Genomic DNA, 27,512 nt, shown 5'->3' with positions numbered 1-27,512 from the left:
AGTGATCATACCACTGTACTCCAGAGACTGGGTGACAGAGTGAGACCCTGTCTCAAAGAAAAAAAGAATCATACTGAGAAACAACAGAGTGCAGAGATAATCTACGAAATGGGAGAATATATTTGCAAAACATATATCTGATAAGGGCTTAATATCCTAAACATATAAGGAACTCAAGCAACTCAATTGCAAGAAAAGAAATAATCTAATTTTTAAAATGGGCAAAGAACCTAAAAAGACATTTCTCAGAAGAAAATAGACAAATGGCTAATAGGGGTGTATGTGTGTGTGTGTGTGTGTGTGTGTAGGTCAACTAATCATCAGGGAAATGCAAACTAAAGCCACACTGAGATACCACCTCACACCCGTTAGAATGGCTACTATCAAAAAGACAAAGATTGGTGTTAGGATGTGGAGCAATGGAACCCTTGCACACTGTTGGTGGGAATGTAAATCAGTACAGCCATTATGGAAAACAGTATGGAGGCTGCTGAAAGTATTAAAAATAGAACTCCCATTTGATCCAATGATATAGCCAAAGGATATGGAATCAGTACGTGGAAGAGATCTGCACTCACATGTTCACTGCAGTATTATTCACAGTAACTGAAATATGGAATCAACTTAAGTATCCATCCATGGACGAATGGATCAAGAAAACGTAGTTGGTCAGGCATAGTGGCACACACCTGTAATCCTGCAACTTTGGGAGGCCAAGACAGAAGGATTGCTTGAGCCCAAGAGTTTGAGACCAGCCTAAGCAACATGGTGAAACCCCATCTCTAAAAAAATTAATACAGTAGCTGGGTGTGGTATTGTGCACCTGTGGTCCCAACTACTTGGGAGGATGAGGCAGCTGGGCCCTAAGGGATCAGGATCACTTGAGCCTGGGAGACCCAGGCTGTAGTGAGCTGTGTTCGCACCATTGTACTCCAGCCTGGGCAACACAGTGAGACCCTGCCTGTAAAAAAAGAAAAAAAAAACCGTGGCATATATGCACAATGGAATACTAGTCAGCCTTTTAAAACAAAGAAATTATGTCATTTGCCACGACGAGGATGAACCTGGAGAACATTACATTAAGTGAAATAAGCCTGGCACAGGAAAGACAAATAGAGCATAACCTCACTTATCTGTGGAATCTAAAGAAAACAAACTCATAGAAACAGAGAGTAAAATGGTAGTTACCAGAACCTGAGGGTAGGGTGACTGGGGAGACAATGGCCAAAGGACACAAAATTTCAGTTAAACAGGAGAAATAGGAGATCTGTTGTACATCATGGTGACTATGATTAATAACAGTGTACTGTATACTTGAAAATTGCTGAGACTAGATTTTAAACATTCATACCACAAAAAAAAAAGTATGTGAGGTAATGCAAATGTTAAATAGCCTGATACAGCCATTCTACAATGTGTGTATATATATTTCAAAACATCATATTGTACACCACAAACATATACCATTTTTATTTATCAATTAAAAATTACTTCTCAAGTTAAAAAAAAAGAATTCTAGTTAACAGGCATTTCATGGGGCTAGATTTATATTCCTCAACAATTTCCTTATGACCACTTCCAACAACATCCCAAAGTAAAACAAATTCATTTAGGTAAAGGATAATCTGTCTCCACACTTGGAATTTTTTAATGCTCCAAAACAAGTGTAGTAAATAATGCAAAGCATAACATTATGCCTGCTCAGGACAAATGGAGAAAACTTAAACTTAACCTCTACCACCATCCATGGGATACAAGCCCCAGAGTTCTCAAATCAGGAAGCCCACAGAATGTGGTACGGCACTGCTACTAAGAAAAGAGAGAAGGGGAAGAGGTGAGGGATGTTACACCAGGTGAAAGGCAAATGTGTCCTCTTCTCTGCTAGTGGAGGAAGGGTGGAGACTAACGGAAGACAGACTGAACTACAGTTGACCAAGACAATGGGGCTCAACAGAAGGCAAGGGGAACAGTCTCACTAAAAGCCAGGTGGCCTACCAGTTCCCATCTGAACACAAGCTGTGGCCAAAGACCTACAAATGTCCAGGTTGCATTTCTACCTCTCCTCCCCATTATTACTGCTATTCTCCAATCAAAGGACCCCAACCAGGGCTCTCCCTGCTCAGTGGCCCACTCCTCATACATTTAAGAAAAGGACATTAAGAAGGGATGTCGGCCGGGCACAGTGGCTCATGCCTGTAATCCCAACACTTTGGGAGGCCAAGGTGGGTGGATCATCTGAGGTTGGAAGTTTGAGACCAACCTGGCCAACAACGGTGAAACCCCGTCTCTACTAAAAATACAAAAATTAGCCAGGTGTAGTGACTCACACCTGTAATCCCAGCCATACGGGAGGCTGAGGCACAAGAATCACTTGAACCCAAGGCCAGGTGCGGTGACTCAAGCCTGTAATCCCAGCACTTTGGGAGGCCGAGGTGGGCGGATCACGAGGTCAGGAGATCGAGACCAGCCTGGCTAACACGGTGAAACCCTGTCTCTACTAAAAATACAAAAAATTAGCTGGGCGTGGTGGCGGGCGCCTGTGGTCCCAGCTACTCAGGAGGCTGAGGCAGGAGAATGGCGTGAACCCGGGAGCGGAGCTTGCAGTGAGCCAAGACCGCGCCACTGCACTCCAGCCTGGGCAGCAGAGCGAGACTCCGTCTCAAAAATAAATAAATAAATAAAAGAATCACTTGAACCCAGGAGGCAGAGGTTATAGTGAGCCAAGATTGCTCCATTGCACTCCAGCCTGGGCAACAGAGCCAAACTCTGTTTCCGGGAAAAAAAAAAAAAAAAGATCCAAGAGCCTTTCAGTTCAAAAGATGATCCAACTGACTGGAAGACTGGTTGAAAGGTGAACTTTTTTGCCACCCTCTCCCAACCACTCTCCACCCAACACCACAAAGAGTTAAGATCAAAGGAATCAAAAACTTTGGCCATATAGCATTTATCTCTTGCTGACATTAGAAAGGGGGAAGGGGGAAGTCACTCCTAGGGGAGTCAGACTGCCAACTCTTACCTAACAGCGTAAGTTTCTGCAGGCTTTATTTATTTATTTATTTATTTATTTTAGTTAATACATATATTAGGGGAATATATAGATAGACCTCTAGATAGACCTCTTTCCATATCAGAAGATGTAGATTACCTTATATTAAAAATTTTTTTTTCTTTTTTTTTTTTTATTGATCATTCTTGGGTGTTTCTCGCAGAGGGGGATTTGGCAGGGTCATAGGACAATAGTGGAGGGAAGGTCAGCACATAAACAAGTGAACAAAGGTCTCTGGTTTTCCTAGGCAGAGGACCCTGCGGCCTTCCGCAGTGTTTGTGTCCCTGGGTACTTGAGATTAGGGAGTGGTGATGACTCTTAAGGAGCATGCTGCCTTCAAGCATTTGTTTAACAAAGCACATCTTGTACCGCCCTTAATCCATTTAACCCTGAGTGGACACAGCACATGTTTCAGAGAGCACATGGTTGGGGGTAAGGTCATAGATCAACAGCATCCCAAGGCAGAAGAATTTTTCTTAGTACAGAACAAAGTGAAGTCTCCCATGTCTACTTCTTTCTACACAGACACAGCAACAATCTGATTTCTCAATCTTTTCCCCACCTTTCCCCCTTTTCTATTCCGCAAAACCGCCATCGTCATCATGGCCCGTTCTCAGTGAGCTGTTGGGTATACCTCCCAGACGGGGTGGTGGCTGGGCAGAGGGGCTCCTCACTTCCCAGAAGGGGCGGCCGGGCAGAGGCGCCCCCCACCTCCCGGACGGGTCGGCTGGCCGGGCGGGGGCTGACCCCCACCTCCCTCCCGGACGGGGTGGCTGCCGGGCGGAGAGGCGCCTCACTTCTCAGACGGGGCGGCTGACGGGCAGAGGGGCTCCTCACTTCTCAGACGGGGTGGCTGCCAGGTGGAGGGGCTCCTCACTTCTCAGATGGGGCGGCTGCCGGGCGGAGGGGCTCCTCACATCCCAGACAGGGTCGCGGCCGGACAGAGGTGCTCCCCACATCTCAGACGATGGGCGGCTGGGCAGAGACGCTCCTCACTTCCTAGATGGGATGGCGGCTGGGAAGAGGCGCTCCTCACTTCCCAGACTGGGCAGCCAGGCAGAGGGGAGCCTCGCATCCCAGACGATAGGCGGCCAGGCAGAGATGCTCCTCACTTCCCAGACGGGGTGGTGGCCGGGCAGAGGCTGCAATCTTGGCACTTTGGGAGGCCAAGGCAGGCGGCTGGGAGGTGGAGGTTGTAGCGAGCCGAGATCACGCCACTGCACTACAGCCTGGGCAACATTGAGCACTGAGTGAACGAGACTCCGTCTGCAATCCCGGCACCTCGGGGGGCCGAGGCTGGCAGATCACTCGCGGTTAGGAGCTGGAGACCAGCCTGGCCAACACAGCGAAACCCCGTCTCCACCAAAAAAATATGAAAACCAGTCAGGCGTGGCGGCGCGTGCCTTCTGCAGGCTTTTAAACCCTTAATTGAGTCTTCCAAATCAGACACTAGGGACACAAGACAACCACCACAAGTCCAACAATTTGTGAAAGGGCACAAGTTCATTTTGTAGCTACCATCCTCAGAACAGATATCCAAAGTAGAACATGCTTCTAAGTGCATCAGGCTTAAAATAAGTGTCATATCACCCAAGTACACTAACAGATTAGGCATAACATGTAACTATTAGGACATGTTAGGAATTTAATTCACAACCCCCTGTCCCCATCAAAAACATTTTTAAGCAAGAATTTTAAATATGTGTTATGGAAGAAAAAAAACACAGACAATAGTATTATAAACTCTCACATTCTGTAAACAAATTTTAAATAAAAAAGACCATGGGATGTTTCCAATGGGAAATTGCAATATTTAGATTTATACTCTAAGCTTTGGAACACATCCTTCTAGGTTATATGATTCTAGCCTTTCACTGCCCTTCAGCAACTCTAAGTTGTGTAGAACTGACGGAAATGCAAATCACTCTTGTCCATGGATAAGTAAATGAACTTAACTGTCTTGATAATCTTTCCCTGTGGAAAAGCCAGTTGTGTTCATTTCGACATTACTGACATTACTACATGTATGTCTGCTCTTTGTTGTCCTACTCTCCCTGAACTGGTTGTAACTGGTTGTCTTATGAGTTAAAATTTTTAACATGTGTTCATTTTATATTTAAAGTGAGTCATGATCTTACCCTTTTTGAAAACTATCTTTTAACAATGTCTCCACCTGAGTTTTGAGGGTATTTGGATCATCTTCAGAAGCAAAATATAATATGTTTAGGAGAGAATTTAAGGAGTGACAAGAGTCCTCATAGTCTACAAAATGGTTACACAAAGGTTGGTCAGAATGCAATGGCTTCCAGGGCTGAAGCCAAGGCATTCAGATATGCTCCTTATTCACATACAAGAACAACTCTGGTATAACAGAACAAAGAGACTCCCAGACGCTCTGGTTCAAATCAGGGTTCTGAAACTTAAAAGTAATTGCAAAAACCGCAATTACTTTTGCACCAACTTAATATTAGCTGTACAAGTAAAAGTTCAGTTATCTGGCCTCCTTCAGCCTTCTACTAAATCCCTAAATCTGTAAAAGGTGGGTGGTTTAATTTTCTTGTGCTCCTGTGAAGATATGAGTACAAAGATGATAAGATGCCAGAGACCAATGCCTGGTACATTACCAATAAGTGGTATCTTATTACCATTACGCATAATATCTCACCACCTCTTGAATTCCTGGAACCAATGCTGGTTACTGACAAAATGGAGTAAGCCCCTTATTAACCTGCTACAACATTCTCCAGCTCACAGTGCTATAGAATTCTTTGTTCTTTAGCCAGAGCAATTACAGAACCTATTTTAGTCTCCACTCTTGAAGATGAGCCCCCCAAACTGAGGAAATTTTCTACCAATTATAGAACCTAAAATTGTAGGCTGGGCACAGTGGCTCATGCCTGTAATCCCAGCACTTTGGGAGGCTGAGGCGGCCGGATCACTTGAGGTCAGAAATTTGAGACCTGCCTGGCTAACATGATGAAAACCCCGTCTCTACCAGAAATACAAAAATTAGCTGGGCATGGTGGTGCACGCCTGTAGTGCCAGTTACTCAGGAGGCTGAGGTGGGAAAATCGCTTGAACCCGGGAAGTGGGGGTTACAGTGAGCTGAGATTGCACCACTGCACTCCAGCCTGGGTGACAGAGTGAGACCCTGACTCAAAAAAAAAAAAAAAAGTCACATTCCCTTTCTTAACATTTAAATATTAGGGGAAATAGTGGCAGAGCTTTCAGGTTACCCTAACAAGCAATCAGTTCCCAAATGCTTTATGGAAAAGAGTAGTATAACGATTTGCTTTATGTTAAAAAAAAAAATCATTTACACTTGGATTTTTTCAGGAAGAGAAAGATGGGAGATTTGCCTTCTTAATTACAATTTATTAAGTTTTTGGATATTTTCTTTATATATTCATTTGACAGCAGAAAGAACGAAACTATAAGTCACAGAGACAATGCAGGAGATGGGGACTGCACACTGGATTACAGACCTGGCTCACGAGGGGCATTCACACATAAACTGACAGATGACTGAACAACTGATGATGTACTTTTGTAACTGGCTTTCTTCCCCTCCCCCATGACTCTCCAGTGTATCCGGTGAGACAGGTTATAAACTTAAATGCCTTCTGGATACCTGAGATCCTAGCTTAGTTTAAAATCCAGTCCCATTTCAAAAGACTGTCAGATCTTGGGTTAGGCAAGGATTTCTTAGATATGTTAAACAAAAATGACAGGAGGCCACTGATTTGGACTGAGCTCCTGCACTAGGCCTCAAGAGACTAGATCAAACAAAACAAAGTTACTCTAGCTAAAGTTCCACGTCACCAAATGAAAAGTAAGTTGTGGGCTGGGTGTGGTGGCTCACGCCAGTGCTGTAATCCCAGCACTTTGGGAGGCCAAGGTGGGCGGATCACAAGTTCAGGAGTTCGAAACCAGCCTGGCCAACGTGGTGAAAACTGGTCTCTACTAAAAATACAAAAATTAGCTGGGTGTGGTGGCAGGCGCCTGTAGTCCCAGCTACTCAGGAGGCTGAGGCAGGAGAACAGCTTGAACCCAGAAGGCAAAGGTTGCAGTAAGCCGAGATCGCGCCACTGCACTCCAGCCTGGGTGACAGAGCGAGACTCCGTCTCAAAAAAAAAAAAAAAAAAAAAGAAAAAAGAAAAAAGGAAAAAAGAAAAGTAAGTTGTTTATCTGACCTTCTAAAAAATCAAGAGAGACAGAATACCCAAACAAGCCAGTTTTAGCAGGCATGATAAGGAACTACCCTCTGCTTTAATCCTTACAAAAAAGTAACCTGATGTTAACCAATCAGTTATCTTTCAATTACTGTTTCATTGTTCCCACCTTACAAAGCCCATTCTTCTGCTACTGCCCATTGGGAGTTTTCATCCTATTTTGTAGAATGGAAGCTGCCCTCATTCACGAATTGCAAATAAAAGCCAACTAAGATCTTTAAATGTGTGTAATTTTGTCTTTTAACAGCACATCAAAAGCACAATCCCTAGAAGGATTGACAAATTGGACTTCATCAACACTAAGAGCTTCTGCTCTTCCAAAAACACTATTAATAGAATGGAAAGACACAGACTGAGAGAAAATATTTGGAAATCACATATCTGACAAAAAGACTTGTAATCAGAATATACAAAGAACTCTCAAACACAGTAAGAAAAAAACCAACCCAATAAAATAAGTGGGCAAAAGATCTAATAGATGTTTCACCAAAGAATAAGCAGGTGAAAACATGTCTGTTCAACACTGCTAATCTTTAGGGAAATACAAATTAAAAACATAATGAGACACCATCACATACCTATTAGAAAGGCTAAAAATTTTTTAAATGACCATGCTGTGTTGGCAAGGATATGGAGCAGATGGAACTCCTGTACACTGCTGGTAAGAATGTGAAATGGAAAAACCATTTTAAAAGTTAGATATATACTTTGGGGTGATGAAAATGTTCTGGGCCAGGTGTGGTGGCTCATGCCTGTAATCCCAGCACTCTGGGAAGCAGAGACAGGCAAATTACTTGAGCCCAGGAGTTTGAAGAAATCCTGGGCAACATGGCAAGACCCTGTCTCTACAAAAAATTACAAAAATCAGCTGGGTGTGGTGGTGTACACCTGTGGTCCCAGCTCCATGAAAGTGAGACCCTGTTTCCTTAAAAAAAAAAAAGGAAAGAAAGAAAGAAAAAAGGAAAGGAAAGGAGAAAAGAAAAGGTTCTGTAATTAGATGGTGACGGTTGTACAACCTTGTGAATATTTGAACTGCACACACTTTAGGCTGGGCGCAGTGTCTCACGCCTGTAATCCCAGTACTTTGGGAAGCTAAGGTGGAAAGGCTGAAGCTGGGAGTTTGAGAGCAGCCTAGACAACAAAGTGAGACATTGTCTCTACCAAAAAAAAAAAAAAAAAAATTAGCCAGGTGTGGTGGCGTGTGCCCTTAGTTCCAGCTACTCATGGGGCTGAGGTGGAAGGATCACCTGAGCCTGGGAGGATGAAGGTGCAGTGAGCTGTGATCAAACTATTACACTCCAGCCTGTGCAACAGAATGAGACCCTGTCTCCAAAAACAAAACAAAACAAAACACGCACACTTTATATAGGCGAATTTTATGATGTATTAAGTATTTCAACTTTTTAAACAAAGTTAAAGCATACGCCTACCATATGCCCCAACCATTCCCCTCCGAAACAGCTACCTACCCAAGGGAAATGAAAACACAGATCTAGACAGAGACTTGTGCACCAGTGTTCACAGCAGCTTTTGTTGTAACAGCCAGAAACGTGAATCAACCCAAATGTCCATCAACAGAAAAGCTAATCAAACTGTGATATAGCTATACAATGAAATACCACTGAGCTACAAAAAGGAATGAACTATAGATACATATAGCACAAATAAAATAATAATGTCGAATGAGGCCAGATACTCCCCCCCAAATAAATACACAGTATACTTAAAGTATATATACAGATCCCATTTATACAAAATACCAGAAAATGCGAACTAGAAAGCAGATCAGTGGTTACCTGGAGAGGGGTAAGGAAGGGCAGTAGGCAGGAGGGCGAATTACGAAGAAATACTGGGATACTTCAGGGTAATGGATTTGTTCATTCTCTTGACTATGGTGATGGTTTCACACAATACATACCATCTTTGAATGGTATGTATTCATAGATACATACATATGTCAAAACTCAAAGTGTATAGTTTCAACATGTATGGCAATTATATTCCAATGAAGCTGTTCTTTAAAAAAAAAAAAAAAAAAAGGTATAGTCAGAGGCCAGGAGGATGCAGATATCTGAGGGGATGACATGGAAGAAGCAGCCACTCTGCATTGCCTCAGTTCTCACTGCATTCACGATTGCTGAATCTGGATTCCAGCTTCAGCTTTTCTTAATTCTCTGCTGCAAACGTCTGCCTTGTGTTGTGTTAGCACCTAAAGTCACATTAGACAGAAACTTTCCACTCACCCCGTCTGTCCTTCCCAAGGGGAACACTTTCTCTTGTTCTCATACCCAAAACCACTTCCTGTGTCCCTTTACCCCAACCATCACATCTGGTTTAGCCCCAGCCATACAAATCTTTCCCTAACCTCTTTACATTTCCACAATCCTAGTTGCATCATTACTTCTTGACTCCTGATTTATTTCCTTACCCCAGGCTCCCTTCACTCTACTCCAACCTGCTTTGCTACACACAGGAGCAGCTACTGAAAGCCAAAGCTCCTTGGGCTAATTCCTCAGGCACTCCAAGAGCTTGGCTCCATATCCCTTCCGAGGGTCCCACAGCCCAGGTCTACGTGTTTGCTTGCTACAGCTGACTTCCTCTTCTATCTTAAACCTGCCTTGCCACACTTTCCCAACCCCCAGATCCTGGAAGGGGCATCCCTCTTGTATTCTGTGACTCAAACCCAGCAACTCCTCAGGAGACTAGTTGCAAACACCTGACTGAAGGGACAATTCAGAGCAGAGGCTGAGCCACTCGGATTTTAAGTCAAATCTGAATGCCAACGCGCAGCAGGGTGAGGCAGGATCAGGCACTAGGCATGAAGGCTGCAGCAAGAGATGGTATCAGGGCAAATCAGACCCCAGTGAGGGTCAAAAGAAAGAAGAATCCACTTCATACCAACTAGGACCACTAGAATAAAAAAAAACAGAAAATGAGTTTTGACGAGCATGTGGAGAAATTAGAACTCTTCTACACCGCTGGTGGGAATGTAAAGTGGTGCAGCCATTTTGGAAAACAGTCTGGCAGTTCCTCAAAGAGTTAAACATATGACCCAGGCCAAGCACGATGGCTCATGCCTGTAATCCCAGCACTTTAGGAGGCTGAGGTGGGTGGATTGCTTGAGTTCAGGAGTTCAAAACCAGCCTGGTTAACATGGTGAAACCCCATCTCTATAAAAAATAAAGAAAAAAACCAAACACACACACATGACCATTCCTATGGGATCTGCTCTGCCATCTCTACAAAAAATAAAGAAACAAACCAACCAACCAAAATGTATGACCATTCCTATGGGATCTGCTCTGCCAGTGTCGACAGTGATCTTTGGTTCAGGAGCTGCTTTCTCTTCCCCCAAGAAAATCATGGTCGACTTTTGATTTTTATTTTCAAACCTTCTTGGTAGTTGATTTTAAAATCATGATTCCAGAAAAGAACCATACAATAAATTTAGTCCAATTTTATGCCTTCTGTCCTAGTGAAAGACCTGTCTTCTGTTTCCCATGACGGTGGTTACCCAGGACTTCTTGGGTGTCCTAATTTATTGTTGAATAACTGTTATTTACTTGGTTTCACTGTTTGAAACTTACTGGTTAAACAACTGGTTCAGATTCTGTCCTCTGGAGAGATGCAATTTTGCAAACATACTGATTTTATATATTGAGGGTGCCATGTTTGAGTCTCTGTATTCAGTGGAGCATATCAGAGTTCATGTTAATTTTTACACTGGTGTACATCTAAGTAGAGGGGCTGCTCTGGTCTGAATGTTAATGTCCCTGCAAAATTTGTATGTTGGAGCCTAAGGCCCAAGGTGACAGTATTAAGACGTGGGGCCTGGCTGGGCGTGGTGGCTCATGCCTGTAATCACAGCACTCTGGGAGGCTGAGGTGGGTGGATCACCTGAGGTCAGGAGTTCAAGACCAGCCTGGCCAACATGGTGAAACTCCGTCTCTACTAAAAATACAAAAATTAGCCCAGAGTGGTGGCACGCACCTGTAATCCCAGCTACTTGGGAGGCTGAGGTAGGAAAATCACTGGAACCTGGGAGGCGGAGGCTGCAGTGAGCCGAGACTGCGCCATTGTACTCCAACCTGGGCAACAAGAGAGAAACTCTGTCTCGGGAAAAAAAAAAAAAAAGTAGGGGTAGAGCCTTTGGGGGAGTGATTAAGTCAGGAAGGGCAGGGACCTTGTGAATGGGACTAGGGCCCTTAGGAAAGTGGCTGCAGGGAGCCACCTCGCCCCTTCCACCATGTGAGGACACATAAAAGACACCATCCAGAAGTGTGACCCTCACTAGACAGTCAATCTATTGGAGCCCTGATATTGGACTTCCTCAGCCTCCAAACTGTGGGCAATAAACTTCTGTTGTTTATAAATTATCCAGTCTAAGATATCTTGCGACAATAGCCCAAAGGAACTAAGACAGAGGTTAACTGAAGATGTAAGGGATTTCTTCATTTTAGGAGGTGTTTAATTGTATTACTTAAGTTGAATTAGCAAGAGTAATGGTAAGCTGACTTCGTAAGAGTATGGGTAAGTGTGAGAAGCAGGATGGTGAGGAAGGAGAGGAAGGTCACTTGACTTAAACACAGTATCGCTAGCAGAGGAGAGGTAGAAAAGGCGAGGGTACTGGACAGGCACTGATTTTGGCACAGTGAGAAAGTTGTGGGTAGCAGAGACATTCTTCGCCGAGAGTCGTCGGGGTTTCCTGCTTCAACAGTGCTTGGACGGAACCCGGCGCTCGTCCCCCACCCCGGCCGGCCGCCCGTAGCCAGCCCTCTGTCCCCTCTTCACCGCGCCCTCGGACCATCCCAAGGCCCCCGCTGCCGCTCCAGCGCCACGCAGCCACCGCCGCCACCTCTCCTTAGTCGCCGCCATGACGACTGCGTCCACCTCGCAGATGCGCCAGAACTATCACCAGGACTCAGAGGCCATCAACGGCCAGATCAACCTGGAGCTCTACGCCTCCTACGTTTACCTGTCCATGTCTCACAACTTTGACCGCGATGATGTGGCTTTGAGGAACTTTGCCACATACTTTCTTCACCAATCTCATGAGGAGAGGGAACATGCCGAGAAACTGATGAAGCTGCAAAACCATCGAGGTGGCCAAATCTTCCTTCAGGATATCAAGAAACCAGTCTGTGATGACTGGGAGAGCAGGCTGAATGCGATGGAGTGTGCATCACATTTGGAAAAAAATGTGAATCAGTCACTACTGGAACTGCACAAACTGGCCACTGACAAAAATGACCCCCATTTGTGTGACTTCATTGAGACACGTTACCTGAATGAGCAGGTGAAAGCCATCAAAGAATTGGGTGACCACGTGACCAACTTGCGCAAGATGGGAGCCCCCGAATCTGGCTTGGCAGAATATATCTTTAACAAGCACACCCTGGGAGACAGTGATAATGAAAACTAAGCCTCAGGCTAATTTCCCCATAGCCATGGGGCGACTTCCCTGGTCACTAAGGCAGTGCATGCATGTTGGGACTTCCTTTACCTTTTCTTTAAGTTGTGCCAAAACATCCACTTAAGTTCTTTGATTTGTACCATTCCTTCAAAGAAAGAAATTTGGTACCAAAAAAAAAAGAAAGAAAGTTGTCGGTAGCAAAGCTATTACAGGACAGAAATGTGGTATGTGGTCGAGGCTGTCACTGCACTACTCATCACTCACACTGAGGTGACTGGGAGGAGCCGGGGAAGGACAGAGAGGAGTCACAGGGAGCTCATTTCCAGCCCCGCTAAATGGGAGGGAGAAGGCTGCCATCTCTGTGGGACAGCTTGCAGCTTCTCATGTCCTCCCTTTTGACCTCTGTAGCTCTGCCAGGCCCAGATTATTTTGCTCACTTGTTGCTTGCTCTCCTGAAATAATCTGATGAACAAAACAATTTCATTAAAGATGAGTGAATACTTCTAACAATAACTCCTCACTCTGAGAATAAGTAGGTAGAGGAAAACAACGTATCCTGTCTTTTAAGTAGGAACTGTATTAGTTGAAAAGCAGGGGCGGGAATCTAACAGGTGAATGCCAGTAGAAGGAATGTATTTAAAATGATTGAAATAAAAAATAATTTTGCAATCTTTAATGAAGGGATTCAGGTAAACATCATCAGTGATACCAAAGGTGAAAGGTGGATGGGAAACTAAAAGATCCACATGGCACCAAAGTATTACCCTACAGAGCACTTCCTAATCACACAGGAATGGGGGTAGGGGAAGGAAAAGTATCTTTACAATGCAGTGATATGGCTGTGACTACCTTAATACCATGATTAAACTTACTGTCTCTAATAGTGGAACAATCAGACATTAAAAGGTTCCTAATGAAGTATTCTTGTCAAAAATATATAAGCTAGGCCGGGCTTGGTGGCTCACGCCTGTAATCCCAGCACTTTGGGAGGCCGAGACAGGCGGATCACAAAATCAGGAGATTGAGACCATCCTGGCTAACATGGTGAAACCCCGTCTCTACTAAAAATACAAAAAAAAATTAGCCAGGCGTGGTGGCGGGTGCCTGCAGTCCCAGCTACTCGGGAGGCTGAGGCAGCAGAATGGCGTGAACCCAGGAGGTGGAGCTTGCAGTGAGCTGAGATCGCGCCACTACACTCCAGCCTGGGCGACAGAGCGAGACTCCGTCTCAAAAAAAAAAAAAAAAAAAAAAAAAAAAAATATATATATATATATATATGCTAAATGTACTCAAGCCTTTAGACCCAACTTCCACTTCACAAGAAAGAATGGGGATAGAGAAATACATTAAACATCAAAAGATGCACCCAGACAAACCTAGAATGTGGGACACTGTTAGGACAACTGGCTTGATCTTTCCAAAACTAAAGATAATGACAGAAAAAGGGAAGGAGGGACCACATTCTAGATTAAAGGACTTGAGAGCATTTACAGGTGAAGTATCATGAGGTCTAATTTACTTTGTAGTAGCTCAACTGAAAGAACAGATAAAGCAAATACAGAAAATGCTAACTGTTGAAAGTAGGTAGGAGAGTGTATCTTTTACACTGAGTCTCTTTGCTTTGTATATGTCTGACATTTTTTCATAATAAACTGTGAAGCTATTCCACATTAGAGGAGGAGTGGCTTTCTGAACAGGACAGTTGAGGCAGAAGCTCTCATTGGATCCTAATCTAGCTAAACAGATTCTGCTTCTAATCTCCACCCTCAGGCTCTCCCACTGGAGTGGGCTCCAGGTAACTTCAACAATAAGAAATGCCCCAAAGCAAACCTTCCAAAGTACTCCGGGTTTGTCTGACCAGTAACTCTCACCCCATCTCACTCCCCACTGCCAGAAGGCACTCAATACTCATTGAGATTTAAGTAATCCTTCAGGTCTTCATATAATCACTTCCATTTTGAGGGTCATGGTGGGAAGTAGGGGGGTGGTAAGACTTGAGGAGGTTAAGAAAAACTGTGACGGGGAGGAATTTTATTATAAAGAATAAGTAACAGTTTGCTTGGTTAACTGTGTTGGGAGAAGAGAGCTTAAACGGGAATGGAACACTTAGTAAACACTCCTTCCAATTCCTTGGGAAGAGTTAGCAGGAACCCTTAAAATTTCCACTTTTCTTTTCCCTTGTCCCTCCTCCTTAGCCTTTTTCATCTTTAATCTTCACACAGGAAAGTCTATCTGTAGCCTAGAACAAACTGACCCATAGTTCAACACTGCCAGCACAATTTCCCCTCCAGGTTTTCAAATTTATTAGCATAAAGTTATAGAAAGTATTCCTACATAAATTACTGTGGTAAAATATTATAACAATTACCATTTTCACCATTTTTAAGTGTATATTTCAGTGGCATTAAGTACCATGAAGTTTATTTTTGTTTTACAATAGATTTAAAATCCCACTTTAAGATAACTGGCAAAACATGCAAACATGGTACCAAGTCCAGGGAGAGGAAATGTAAAGGCTCCACACCTTCTGCACAGTTAAGTGCACCACAGACATCTTGATGGGGCTGCTGCCACAGTTTGGCAGGCATAAATATAAACGAAAACATTAAATGCTCGGTTGCTTTTCAGTAATGCCTAAAGTAGTCTTATTCACATCCCTATTTCAATAAGTTAATTAAGTTGTATACAATCACACTCTGTCCCTGTAATTTAACTAAAATTCCAATTTTCAAAACAGGATTTATAGGTTGACAGCTGCTGCTCTAGAGGAGAGGTGCCTTTTTCCAGAGGGCAAATCTGTGGCAGAGAACTCAGTCCTGAAGATCTAAATAAAGGACTGTTAACTCAGAGGTCATGCCTATCTGGACACAGACCTTGGTACATAAGGCCTGTTCAGAGGCTGGTGATCTTAACACAGATTCATTTCCCAAGCACCTGCACCAGCCCAACTGCTAGAGATGCAAAGATGACCAAGATAGTCTCCCTACCTCAAGCTTGGTTTAAGGAGACCCTGGATAAGCAGACAGGAAAATGGCAATATATGTATGATGTCATAGGAACAGTCAAGACTTCTTCCTCCGAGTGGGATGGGGGGGTATAGAGGACTTTGACTATGGTTTGCCATATTTTAAGTTTTAAAACAATGACTATGTATGACTTCGTAATCAAAAGAAACTCTCAACACAAAGGGGGTTAGAGGTGATCAGGAATCTAACCCATTATATGAGGGCTTTAAGAACGCTTCCCAAAGAGGATACCTAGATGTTGAATCCTCAACTGGGTACAGAGATTATCTTCGAAGAATAAAGGCCAGAATTTTAACATGGGGAGGAGGCAACAGGCTGAGAAACCCCAAGAACAGCTGTGCTTACTTTTTATACACTTACGCCAAGGATTTGGGGGCTGGAAAAATCTGACCTCTTGGTACTCTTGTTTCTACTTAGCTTTAGAAACAAATTCGTGCATCTGTACAATTTCCATCCTTATCTGTAAGAAAGGCTTCCTCTCCACCTCTTAGGGTTGTAGGGAGGATTCCACAGGCAAATGGGGGATGAAGCTTTTTAAGGGATAAAACACTTTATATAGGTCTATACCTTAACTGAAGTCGCTATTGGACCGGCAGTGGAAATGACATGATTTTGCCTAGGTTCCCCTACAAAGAGGATTCGACCAGAAAAGATTTCAAGGCCTACACTAGTTCCATATGTTTATAACTCAGTTTAAGCTAGAGGCTGAGTGTTTTTCTGCAGCTCTTGCTAGCCAAAAACCTATCCACCTTATACTCCAGGCTTTGGCTTTGTTATGATTGCTAGATGAATTTCCTTGCTTCCACACAAAGGCTTGACAATCAACAGACGGTTAGGTGACAGCATTGACCTTATTGCTCATCCCAGTATATCTAAGGGGTACTCACAAACCAGCTATTAGCACTCTACATTGTAGGAAGTGTTTCTGAACCAGAGATATGGGAAGGATCAATATAAGAATCCTCCAAGATAAAACCTATCTCTGGGAAAAAGTGACTCCATTATTGCTGGAGTATTTGGGCTCTCCAGAGATGAACAGAACCAATAGATTACACATAAAGACAGTTATTACAAGGAATTGGCTCACAGGATTATGTAGGCTGAGAAGTCCCATGACCTGCAGTTGGGAGGTCTGAGAATCGGGAGAGCTGACAGAGTTAAGCTCTAGTTGCAGCCTGGAGTCCAGAGGGCAAAGAACACCTATGTCCCATCTCAAGCACGGTCAGGCGGAGAAAGAAGACTTTCCTGCTCAGCCTCCTTCTCTATGCAGCCTCCCGTGGATGAGGCTCACCCACGCTGGGGAGGGCAGTCACCTTCACTCAGTCCACCAAATCTCATCCAGAAACACCCTCACAGGCACACCCAGAATAATGTTTAGCCAAATATCTGGGCACCTGAGAACCAGTCAAATTGACTCATAAGTCATCATCGAGGCTGGGCATGGTGGTTCACACCTATAATCCCAGCACTTTGGGAGGCCGAGGCAGGCAGATCACCTGAGGTCGGGAGTTAGAGACCAGCCTGACCAATATGGAGAAACCCCGTCTCTACTAAAAATACAAAATTAGCCGGGCGTGGTGGTGCATGCCTGTAATACCAGCTACTTGGGAGGCTGAGACAGGAGAAGTCGCTTGAACCCAGGAAGCGGAGGTTGCAGTGAGCCAAGATTGCGCCACTGCACTCCAGCCTGGGTAACAAGAGCGAAACTCCGTCTCAGAAAAAAAAAGTCACCATCATACACGGGCAGATATGAAAACCTAACAGAGCTTACTTGAGGTTCAGGTACCATGGGGTGTTGTAACACCCAAGCAAAAGCTGAGATCTTCAGGCTGAGGAGGAAGTGTTAAAGAACAGAATGTCAAAGGTTTCACAACACTTTCCTTCTATTTCAAAAGCTACATTCCTGCAAAGGAAGTGTAAAAGGACTAAAACTTAAAACCCATTCTCAAACTGGGCCCACAAGATCTTGGCAGAATAGACGTCCACCTGCCTCACAAGATCACCCAGTGCACAGCCTCCCTCAGACAACTTTTAGGTAGTCATGGCTAGAAACTGATCTGAGATGGCAATGCACAGCAACTGGGATAATCGGGGAAAGGAACTAACATAAACCTTCCTTACCTACCACATTAAGCTCCTGTGGCTTTTCCACCGCTAACACTGAATTCCTGCCACATTATGAGGAGCTAATACACAGTTTACTTAATTTTATTCCTCTTAGGTTAACCCATTTGCCTCAGAATGTAAATTCTCAGTTTCCCTGTAGCTACTCAACAATCTCAATGTAACTATGAGACCATATTTCATGGCCAGAGACCTATCAGCTTATGGCACATTTGGATTTCTTTGGAAAAAGAATTTGAACAGAAGATACTGATCTTAATTTACTCATTTGTAAAATACAGGGGCTGTAGGTTGAAGATCATTGAACTTAAAAACAAGCTGTAGTCTGTTTACTACTCAACCAAAGCCTGAGTAGCATTAGAACAGTAAGTCCCCTTAAAACTCTGAGCCAGGGATTTTGTTTCTTTGTGGCAACAGAAACATTTCAAATGAACTCATATGTTAAATCTTAAGCAAAAAACAGATAAAACACAGCTATTTGTGGGATGGCCGAGAGCAATCCAATGCTACCAAAGGATCATGTTCAGGGAACCCTCAAGAGTTCTATCCACAACCAGAATATCATTGATTTACTCCAAACCCTTTTATCTGATAAATGAGAAAACTAATGCTCAGAGACAGAAGCATGCTTGCCCAAGAGTAAAAATCCCTAAAGATTTTTCGTTGTTGTTTTAAAGTCATTCATTCTTGATGAATGTCACTACAAACAAGCAGAATTAAAAAACCAAACACAGGAGGCTGGGCCAGTGGCTCACGCCTGTAATTCCCAGCACTTTGGGAGGCCGAGGCGGGCGGATCACGAGGTCAGGAGACCGAGACCATCCTGGCTAACACGATGAAACCCCATCTCTACTAAAAATACAAAAAAAAATTAGCTGGGCGTGGTGGCGGGCGCCTGTAGTCCCACCTACTCGGGAGGCTGACGCTGGAGAATGGCATGAACCCGGGAGGCGGAGCTTGCAGTGAGCCGAGATAGCGCCACCGCACTCCAGCCTGGGCGACAGAGCGAGACTCTGTCTCAAAAAAAAAACAAAAAAACAAAAAACACTGGGGTGGTGGCTCACACCTGTAACCCCAGCAATTTGACAGGCTAGGGCAGGAAGATCATTTGAGGCCGGGAATTCAAATCCAGCCTAACCAATATAGTGAGACGCTGCCTCTACAAAAAAATTTAAAAATTAGCCAGGTGTGGTGGCTCACACCTGTAATCCCAGTGATTTGCGAAGCCAAGGACAGAAGACTGCTTGAGCCCAGAACTTTGAAGTTACAGTGCACTGTACTCCAGCCTGGGTGACAGAGCAAGACCCTGACTCTAAAAATAAAAAAAATAAAATAGGCTGGGCGCAGTGGCTCACAAGTGTAACTCCAGCCCTTTGGGAGGCTGAGGCAGGAAGACTGCTTAAGCCCAGGAGTTGGAGACCAGCCTGGGCAACACAGCAAGACCTTGTCTCTGTTTTCTTAAAAATATTTTTCTCAGGCCAGGCACAGTGGCTCATGCCTATAATCCCAGCACTCTGGGAGGCTGAGGCAGGTGGATCACTTGAGGTCAGGAGTTCAAGACCAGCCTGGCCAGCATGGTAAAACCCCACCTCTACTAAAAATACAAAAATTAGCTGGGCATGGTGGTGGGCACCTGTAGTCCCAGTTACTCAGGAGAATGAGGCAGGAGAAATCGCTTGTAACCCAGGAGGCAGAGGTTGCAGTGAGCTGAGATCATGCCACTATACTCCAGCCTGGGTAACACAGCAAGACTTGGTCTCAAAAAAAAAAAATTGTTTTTAAAATAAATAAAAATATTTTATTTAAAAAATAAAATATAAAACATTCATCTTGTGCCTCTGCCTCTCCTGTACTTCTAGCTTTGCTTTCAAACTGCTAAGCACACCTGGCCTCAATATCACACTTGTTCCCTCTCCTGCACCATCAGTGGCTCAAATGCCATCTTTCCCCAACCATCCTACATAAAATGGCACTTTCACTTCACCCTGTGTTACTGTTCTCCATAGCACTTATCTGATATTCATGTTCTATCAAGTATGGCTGGGAGAGAAGAAAATGGAGAATAACTGCTTAATTTGCATAGTCTCTGGTTGGCATGAGGAAAGGTTCTGGAAATAGGTGGTGGTGATGTATGTACAAGAGTGGGACTGGGCCAGGTGTGGTGGCTCACACCTGCAATCCCAGCACTTTGGGAGGTGGAGGTGAGCAGATCACCTGAGGCCAGGGATTCAAGCCCAGCCTGGGCAATATGGCAAAATCCCATCTCTACTAAAAAATACTAAAATGAGCCAGGCGTGGTGGTGTGCGCCTGTAGTCCCAGCTACTTGGGAAGCTGAAGCAGGAGAATCGCTTGAACCCACGAGGTGGAGTTTGCAGTGAGCTGAGATCATGCCACTGCACTCCAGCGTGGGTGACAAAGCGCAACTCCGTCTCAAAAAAAAAAAAAAAAAAAATAGCGAATACTAAGGTGAAAAACCCCAACAGTCCAAATATGAACCTCGGCCATTACCACACTGTTTTCATTGGTGTAGCTTTGCAGTACATTTTGAAATCAGGAAGTGTGAGACCTCCAACTTGGTTGTGTGTTTTCAAGATTATTTTGGCTACTGGGGATCCCATGATTTTCTGTATCCATGTTAGGATGGATTTTTCTATTTTCTGCAAAACCATCATTGAGATTTTAGTAAGAACTGCATTGCATTTCTTACTTTGGGGAGTACTGTGATCCTAACAATAGTAAGTTTTTAAATCCATGAACATGAGTTACCTTTCCATTTATTAAAGTCTTTAATTTCTTTTTGCAATGTTTTGTAGCTTTCTATCCATGTCTTTCTCCTACCTAATTTACTATTTTATTCTTTTCCATGATATTGTAAATATAACTGCTTTCTTAATTTCCTTTTCAGATTGTTCATTGTTAATTTTTTTTTTTTGAGACAAAGTCTTAGTCTGTTGCCCAGGCTGGAGTGCAGTGGCACGATCTCGGCTCACTGCAACCTCTGCCTCCTGGGTTCAAGCGATTCTCCTGCCTCAGCCTCCCACCTCCCAAGTAGCTGGGATTACAGGCATGTGCCACCACACCCAGGTAATTTTTGTATTTTTAGTAGAGACGGGGTTTCACCATGTTGGTCAGGCTGGTCTCAAACTTCTGACCTTGTGATCCACCCGCCTCAGCCTCCCAAAGTGCTGGGATTACAGGCATGAGCCACTCTGCCCGGCCCGTTGTTAATGTTATAGAAACAGAACTTTTGTTGGTTCTGTATCCTGCAATTTTGCTGAATGAGTTTATCAGATCCAAAAGGGTTTTATGTGTGAGAAATTTTTACAGTTCCCTACATATAAAATCATATCACTTTAGGGGGGGAGAGGGGAGGGACAGCATTAGGAGATATACCTAACGCTAAATGACGAGTTAATGGGTGCAGCACACCAGCATGGCACATGTATACATATGTAACTAACCTGCACATTGTGCACATGTACCCTAAAACTTAAAGTATAATTAAAAAAAAAATCATTACCATTATTCATGAAATTTAAAAATCTTCCAAAAGTTAAAAATAAAATAAAATAAAATAAAATCATATCACTTTCAAGGTTGAGGAGATGGCATCGTCCAAGGTGGAAAGAGTACAGTCCCAGGAACTGAGCAAAGAAAGGTGGTTATGAATTTGAGATTCTCATCTCGGGCCTAGTCAATCTAGGTAAGGGATTGTCAATTTTGTTAGTCTTTTCCAAGAACTAACTTTTGGATTTGCTGAATTTTTCTATTTTATTTATCTCTACTGTATTAGTTCCTTCTTTCTGCTACCTTTGAGTTTCTTGTTTTCTACTTTGTTAAGGTGTAAAAAGTTAAGATTGGTGATTTGAGATCTTCATCCTTTTTTAAATGAAGGCATTTATAGCTGTAAATTTCCTCCTTTAACACTGCTTTTGTGGCATATCATAAGTTTTGCAATGTTTTATTTTCTGTCTGTTAAATTGTTTCTAATCCTTTTTTTTCTAATTGCCCTTGTGATTTCTCCTTTGACCACTGGTTCTTGAAGAGGGTGTTACTTAATTTACACAAAGTCTCCAGTTTTCCTTCTGTTACTGATTTCTCACTTCATCCCATTTTGTCAAAGAAAATACTTGGTATAGTATTTTAAAAAATCTCTTGAATCTTAATTTCTGGCCTAATGTATGGTCTATCCTAAAGGAGGTCCTAAGTCCACTTAAGAAGAAGATGCATTCTGTTGTTGAGTAGAATGTCCTGTGTATGTCTGTAAGATCTACTTGGTTTCTTAAATGGTTCAAGTACTATATTCTGTTTCCCTACTTACCTTCTGCCTGGTTCTTCTACCCATTAAAGTCCCCAACTACTGCTGTAGAACTATTTCTCCCTTCCATTATCAGTCATGTTTCACATATTTGAGTGGTCTGTCATTAGTGTGTTTTGTCTTTTTGCCGTATTAAACCTTTTATTAATATATAATGTCCTGCTTTGTCTCGTAAACTTTTTTTATTTAAAGTATATTTTGTCTGATATTAGTGTAGCGACCCCGATCTCTTTTGGTTACTATATGAAGAGAGTATCTTTTCCCATCCTGTCACATTAAATTTTTTTGTCTTTCATCTAAAGTGGGTCTCTTATGGCTAGAAGCTGGATGTTTTTCTATCCATTCTGCCAATCTGTCTTTGGACTGCAGGGTTTAAGCTATTTACATTTAAACACTGATAAGGCAGAACTTTTGTCATTTTGCTGTTTGTTTTCTATATATGCCTCACAGTTGTTCTGTCCCCTATTTCCTGCATTATTATCTTATTTTGTGTTTAGTTGATCTTTGTAGAAAAACATTTTAATCCCCTTTTCATTTCCTTTTGTGTATATCCTACAGTTATTTTCTTTTTGGTTACCATGGGGGTGATATTTAACACCCTAAAGTTATACTACTCTGATGTGAATGTATACCAAGTTAACTTCAATAACATATAAAAACTGCTCCTATACAGCTCCAACCCCATCACCTTTCAGCCATTAATGCCACAAAACTACATCTCAATGTGTTGTGTGTCCAAAACACAGACTAATAACTTCTTGATACATAAGTCTCTTAAATCATGTAGAAAACAGAAACACTACTAGCTTTTATAATTTTTCATGTATTTACCTTTATCAGACATGATTATATCTTCATACAGATTTGATTTCCTGTCTAATGTCCTTTTATTTCAACCTTCATGACTTCCTTCATGAAGGGAGATCTAGTGGTAACAAACTCCTTAAGCTTTTGAATCATCTGGTGCTGTAGTTTTAGTGTTTGTGTTCCTCCAAAATTCATTTTGAAACTTAATCCCCAATGCAACAGGATTAAGAGGTGTGGCTCACACCTGTAACCACAGCACTTTTGAGGCCCAAGCAGAAGGATCACTTGAGCCTAGGAATTTGACACCAGCCTGGGCAACACAGTGAGACTCCATCTCTACCAAAAATAAAAAATAAAGAGGTGGGGCTTTCATGAGATGATTAGGCCATACTAGCTCCACCCTTATGGATAGGATTAATGACTTTATATAAGGACTCAAGGGAGCAAGTTCATTCCTTCTGCCAAGTGAGGACACAGAAACAAGGGACCATCTTGAAAGCAGAGGGCAACTTATCAAACACCGTATCTGCTGGAGCCTTGATTGTGGACTTCTCAACCTTCAGAACTGTGGGAAACAAATTTCTGTTCTTCATAAATTATCCAGTCTTAAGGTATTTTGTTATAGCAGCACAAAAAGACTAAGACATCTGAGAATGTTTTAATTCCACCCTCATTTTTTAAAATATTTTTTATTGAGGTTAAACACACACACGCATACGAAATTTACTATCTTTATCATTTTTAAGTATACAGTTCAGGGTAATAAATATATTTACATTCTTTTTCCCCCCCTTCATCCTCTATCTGCTTCCCCACCAATATATGCTCTATTTTCATAAAATCTACTTTTCTAGCTCTGACATATGAGTGAGAACATGCAATATTTGTTTTTCTGTGCTTGGCTAACTTCACTTAACATAATGGCCTCCAGTTTCATCCATGTTGCTGCATATGACAATATTTCAGTTTTGCTGGATCTAGAATTCATAACTGATAGTTTTCTTCCATCAATAACTGAATACATCCACCCACTAACTTGTGTTCCTGAAGGTTCTGAAGAGAAATCCGATGATAATCTTCTGGGGAAATTATGATAATAGATATCTTCCTCTCCATTCTACAGATGTTAATAACGTACCCAATTGTATCTTATGCAACAGAACATTTCCTTAGGGTATCATGATGTCAGTTAATTTGTGGCATCATTTTGAGACCAAACATTCAGAGTTTAATTCAGAAAAAGGTATTGAATATTTTGAGTGTACACATTATGACATGTTTAAAAGCCAAAAGGTGTTAGAGATTTTGAACCTGGAAATAAAAAAGGCTGTTGTAGCATACTTCAGGTTTCAAAAAAAATAAATATCAACCTCTATAACCCACCTAAAGAATAAACACTTTAAAAAAAAAAAGAGGAAAAGCTTCTTGAGACCAAAAGTGAGAAAACCACTATGGATTATTCCTAGCTACGACTGGCACATTTCTTGCTCTGGATGTTATAAGGAGCCATTGTTCTGGAATTACAAACACCTAAATAAGCACTTGGCTGGACGTAGGTTTTTGGTCTGCACAGCCCAGTAAGCCGATTTTTGGTGACCTGACAAACAGAGACCACAATTATGTTGTTTCCTCATGTGTAGTGTTTTTTTCTATTTTATTTATCTTTTTTCTCTACTTTGTCTTTGTCATTTTTCTTTTTGTCATTTTTTTACTTCCTTTTTCTTATTTTTTCTTTTTATTTTCTCATCCTCCTTTACTCTTTTGTCCCACTTTTTAAATTCTTATATCTTCTTCCCATTTTTCTTCCACTTCCTTTGTTGTTTTTCTCATTTTTTCATTTTTTATTTAGTTAATGTTGCTGGTTAGTATTATTAGTATTGTTGGTTATCACTGTTAGTGTAGTCAGTATACAGTTGGTATTGTTAGTATTATGTTCATTAGTTAGTTAGCATAGTTTGTAGCACCAGTATTATTGGTTAGCATTCTTAGGATTTATAGTTAGTGTAGCTAGGAGGTCACTGTATTAGTCTGTTTTCAGGCTGATGATAAAGACATACCCAAGACTGGGCAATTTACAAAACAAAGAGGTTTAACTGGACTTACAATTCCTCATGGCTGGGGAAGCCTCACAATCATGGCAGAGGGCAAGGAGGAGCAAGTCACATCTTATGTATGGTGGCAGGCAAAGAGAGGAATGCTTGTGCAGGGAAGCTCCCCTTTTTGTAACCATCAGATCTTGTAAGACTTATTCCCTAACTCGAGAACAGCATGGAAAAGACCTGCACCCATGATTCAATTACCTCCCACTGGGTCCCTCCCATAACCCATGGGAATTCAAGATGAGATATGGATGGGGACATAGTCAAACCATATCATTCTGCCCCTGGCCATTCCCAAATCTAATGTCCTCACATTTCAAAACCAATCTTGCCTTCCCAACAGTCCCCCAAAGTCTTAGCTCATTTCAGCATTAACACAAAGGTCCACAGTCCAATGTCTCATCTGAGACAAGGCAAGTCCCTTCTGCTTATGAGCCTGTAAAACCAAAAGCAAGTTAGTTACTTCTAAGCTACAATGGAGGTAAAGGCATTGGGTAAATACAGCTGTTCTGAATGGTAGAAATTGGTCAAAACAAAGAGGCTACAGGCCCCATCCAAGTCCAAAATCCAGCAGGGCATTTAAATCTTAAATCTCCAAAATGATCTCCTTTGACTCCATGTCTCACATCCACGTCACACTGAAGCAAGAGGTGGGTTCCCATGGTCTTGGGCAGCTCCACCCCTGTGGCTTTGCAGGGTACAGCCTCCCTCCTGGCTGCTTTCACAGGCTGGTGTTGAGTATCTGTAGCTTTTCCAGGGGGATGGTACGAGTTGTTGGTGCATCTACTATTCTGGGGTCTGAAGGATGGTGGCCCTCTTCTCACAGCTCCACTAGGCAGTCTCCCTGTGGAGAGCTCTGTGTGGGGGCTCCATCCCAACATTTCCCTTCCACACTGCCCTAGCAGAGGTTCTCCATGAGAGTCCCGCCCCTGCAGTAAACTTCTGCCTGGACATCCAGGCATTTCAATGCATCCTCTGAAATCTAGGCAGAGGTTCCCAAACCTCAATTCTTGACTTCTGTGCACTCGCGGACTCAGCACCACGTGGAAGCTGCCACAGCTTGGGGCTTGCATCCTCTGAAGCCACAGCCTGAGCTCTACATTGCCTCCTTTCAGCCACGGCTGGAGCGGCTGAGACGCAGGGCACTAAGTCCCCAGGTTGTACAAAGCACAGGGACCCTAGGCCCGGCCCATGAAACCATCTTCTCCTAGGCTTCCAGGCCTGTGATGGGAAGGGCTGCCATGAGGACCTCTGACATGCCCTGGAGACATTTTCCCCATTGTCTTGGGAGTTAACATTCAGCTACTCGTAATTTCTGTAAGGGCTTGAATTTCTCCTCAGAAAATAAGTTTTTACTTTCTATTTCAATGTCAGGCTGCAAATTTTCCTAACTTTTATGCTCTGCTTCCCTTATAAAACTGAATGCCTTTAATAGTACCCAAATCACCTCTTGAATGCTTTGCTGCTTAGAAATTTCTTTGGCTGGCCAGGCTCGGTGGCTCACACCTGTAACCCCAGCACTTTGGGAGGCTGAGGCAGGTGAATCACCTGAAGTCAGGAGTTCGAGACCAGCCTGGCCAACATGGTGAAAACCCGTCTCTACTAAAAATACAAAAATTAGCTGGGCGTGGTGGCGGGCGCCTGTAATCCCAGCTACTCAGGAGGCTGAAGCAGGACAATCACTTGAATCTGGGAGGCAGAGGTTGCAGTGAGCTGACATCGCATCATGGCACTCCAGCCTGGGCAACAACAGTGAGACTCTGTCTCAAAAAAAGAAAAAGAAATTTCTTCCTCCAGATACCCTAAATCATCTCTCTCAAGTTAAAAGTTCTACAAATTTCTAGGTCAGGGGCAAAATGCCACCAGTCTTTTTGCTAAAACATAACAAGAGCCACCTTTGCTCTAGTTCCCAACAAGTTCTTCATCTCCATCTGAGACCACCTCAGCCTGGGCCTTATTGTCCATATTGCTATCAGGCTTTTGGTCAGAGCCATTCAACAAGTCTCTAGGAAGTTCCAAACTTTCCCACATTTTCCTGTCCTCTTCTGAACCCTCCAAACCCTTCCAATCTCTGCCTGTTACCCAGTTCCAAAGTGGCTTCCACATTATTGGTTATCTTTTCAGCAGCACCCCACTCTACTGGTACCCATTTACCATATTAGTCCTTTTTCATGCTGCTGATAAAGACATACCCATGACTGGGCAATTTACAAAACAAAGAGGTTTAATTGGATTTACAGTTCCACGTGGCTGGGGAAGCCTCACAATCACGGCAGAAGGCAAGGAGGAGCAAGTCACATCTCACATGGATGGCAGCAGGCAAAGAGAGGAGCGCTTGTGCAGGGAAACTCTCAATAGCCATCAGATCTCATGAGATTTATCCACTATCATGAGAACAGCACAGGAAAGACCTGCCCCCATGATTCAATTACCTCCCACCAGGTCC

The 27,512-nt window shown here is 43.0% G+C and overlaps 2 protein-coding genes across 2 annotated transcripts in view; one reads left to right on the top strand and one right to left on the bottom strand.

Annotated features, from left to right (window-relative positions):
- RAB7A (RAB7A, member RAS oncogene family) overlaps positions 1-27,512 on the bottom strand; it is an 88,712-nt gene that overhangs the window by 37,563 nt on the left and 23,637 nt on the right. The gene's annotated exons all lie outside the window — the stretch shown is intronic.
- LOC104005738 (ferritin heavy chain-like) lies at positions 10,683-13,748 on the top strand. Its single transcript, XM_054680980.2, has one exon. The coding sequence runs from the start codon at positions 12,152-12,154 to the stop codon at positions 12,698-12,700; it is 549 nt and encodes a 182-aa protein (XP_054536955.1). The 5' UTR covers positions 10,683-12,151; the 3' UTR covers positions 12,701-13,748.

The sequence above is a fragment of the Pan troglodytes genome, chromosome 2 (genome assembly GCF_028858775.2).
Source record: "Pan troglodytes isolate AG18354 chromosome 2, NHGRI_mPanTro3-v2.0_pri, whole genome shotgun sequence".
Classification (NCBI taxonomy): domain Eukaryota; kingdom Metazoa; phylum Chordata; class Mammalia; order Primates; family Hominidae; genus Pan; species Pan troglodytes.
This window is presented reverse-complemented; position numbering and strand designations above follow the sequence as displayed.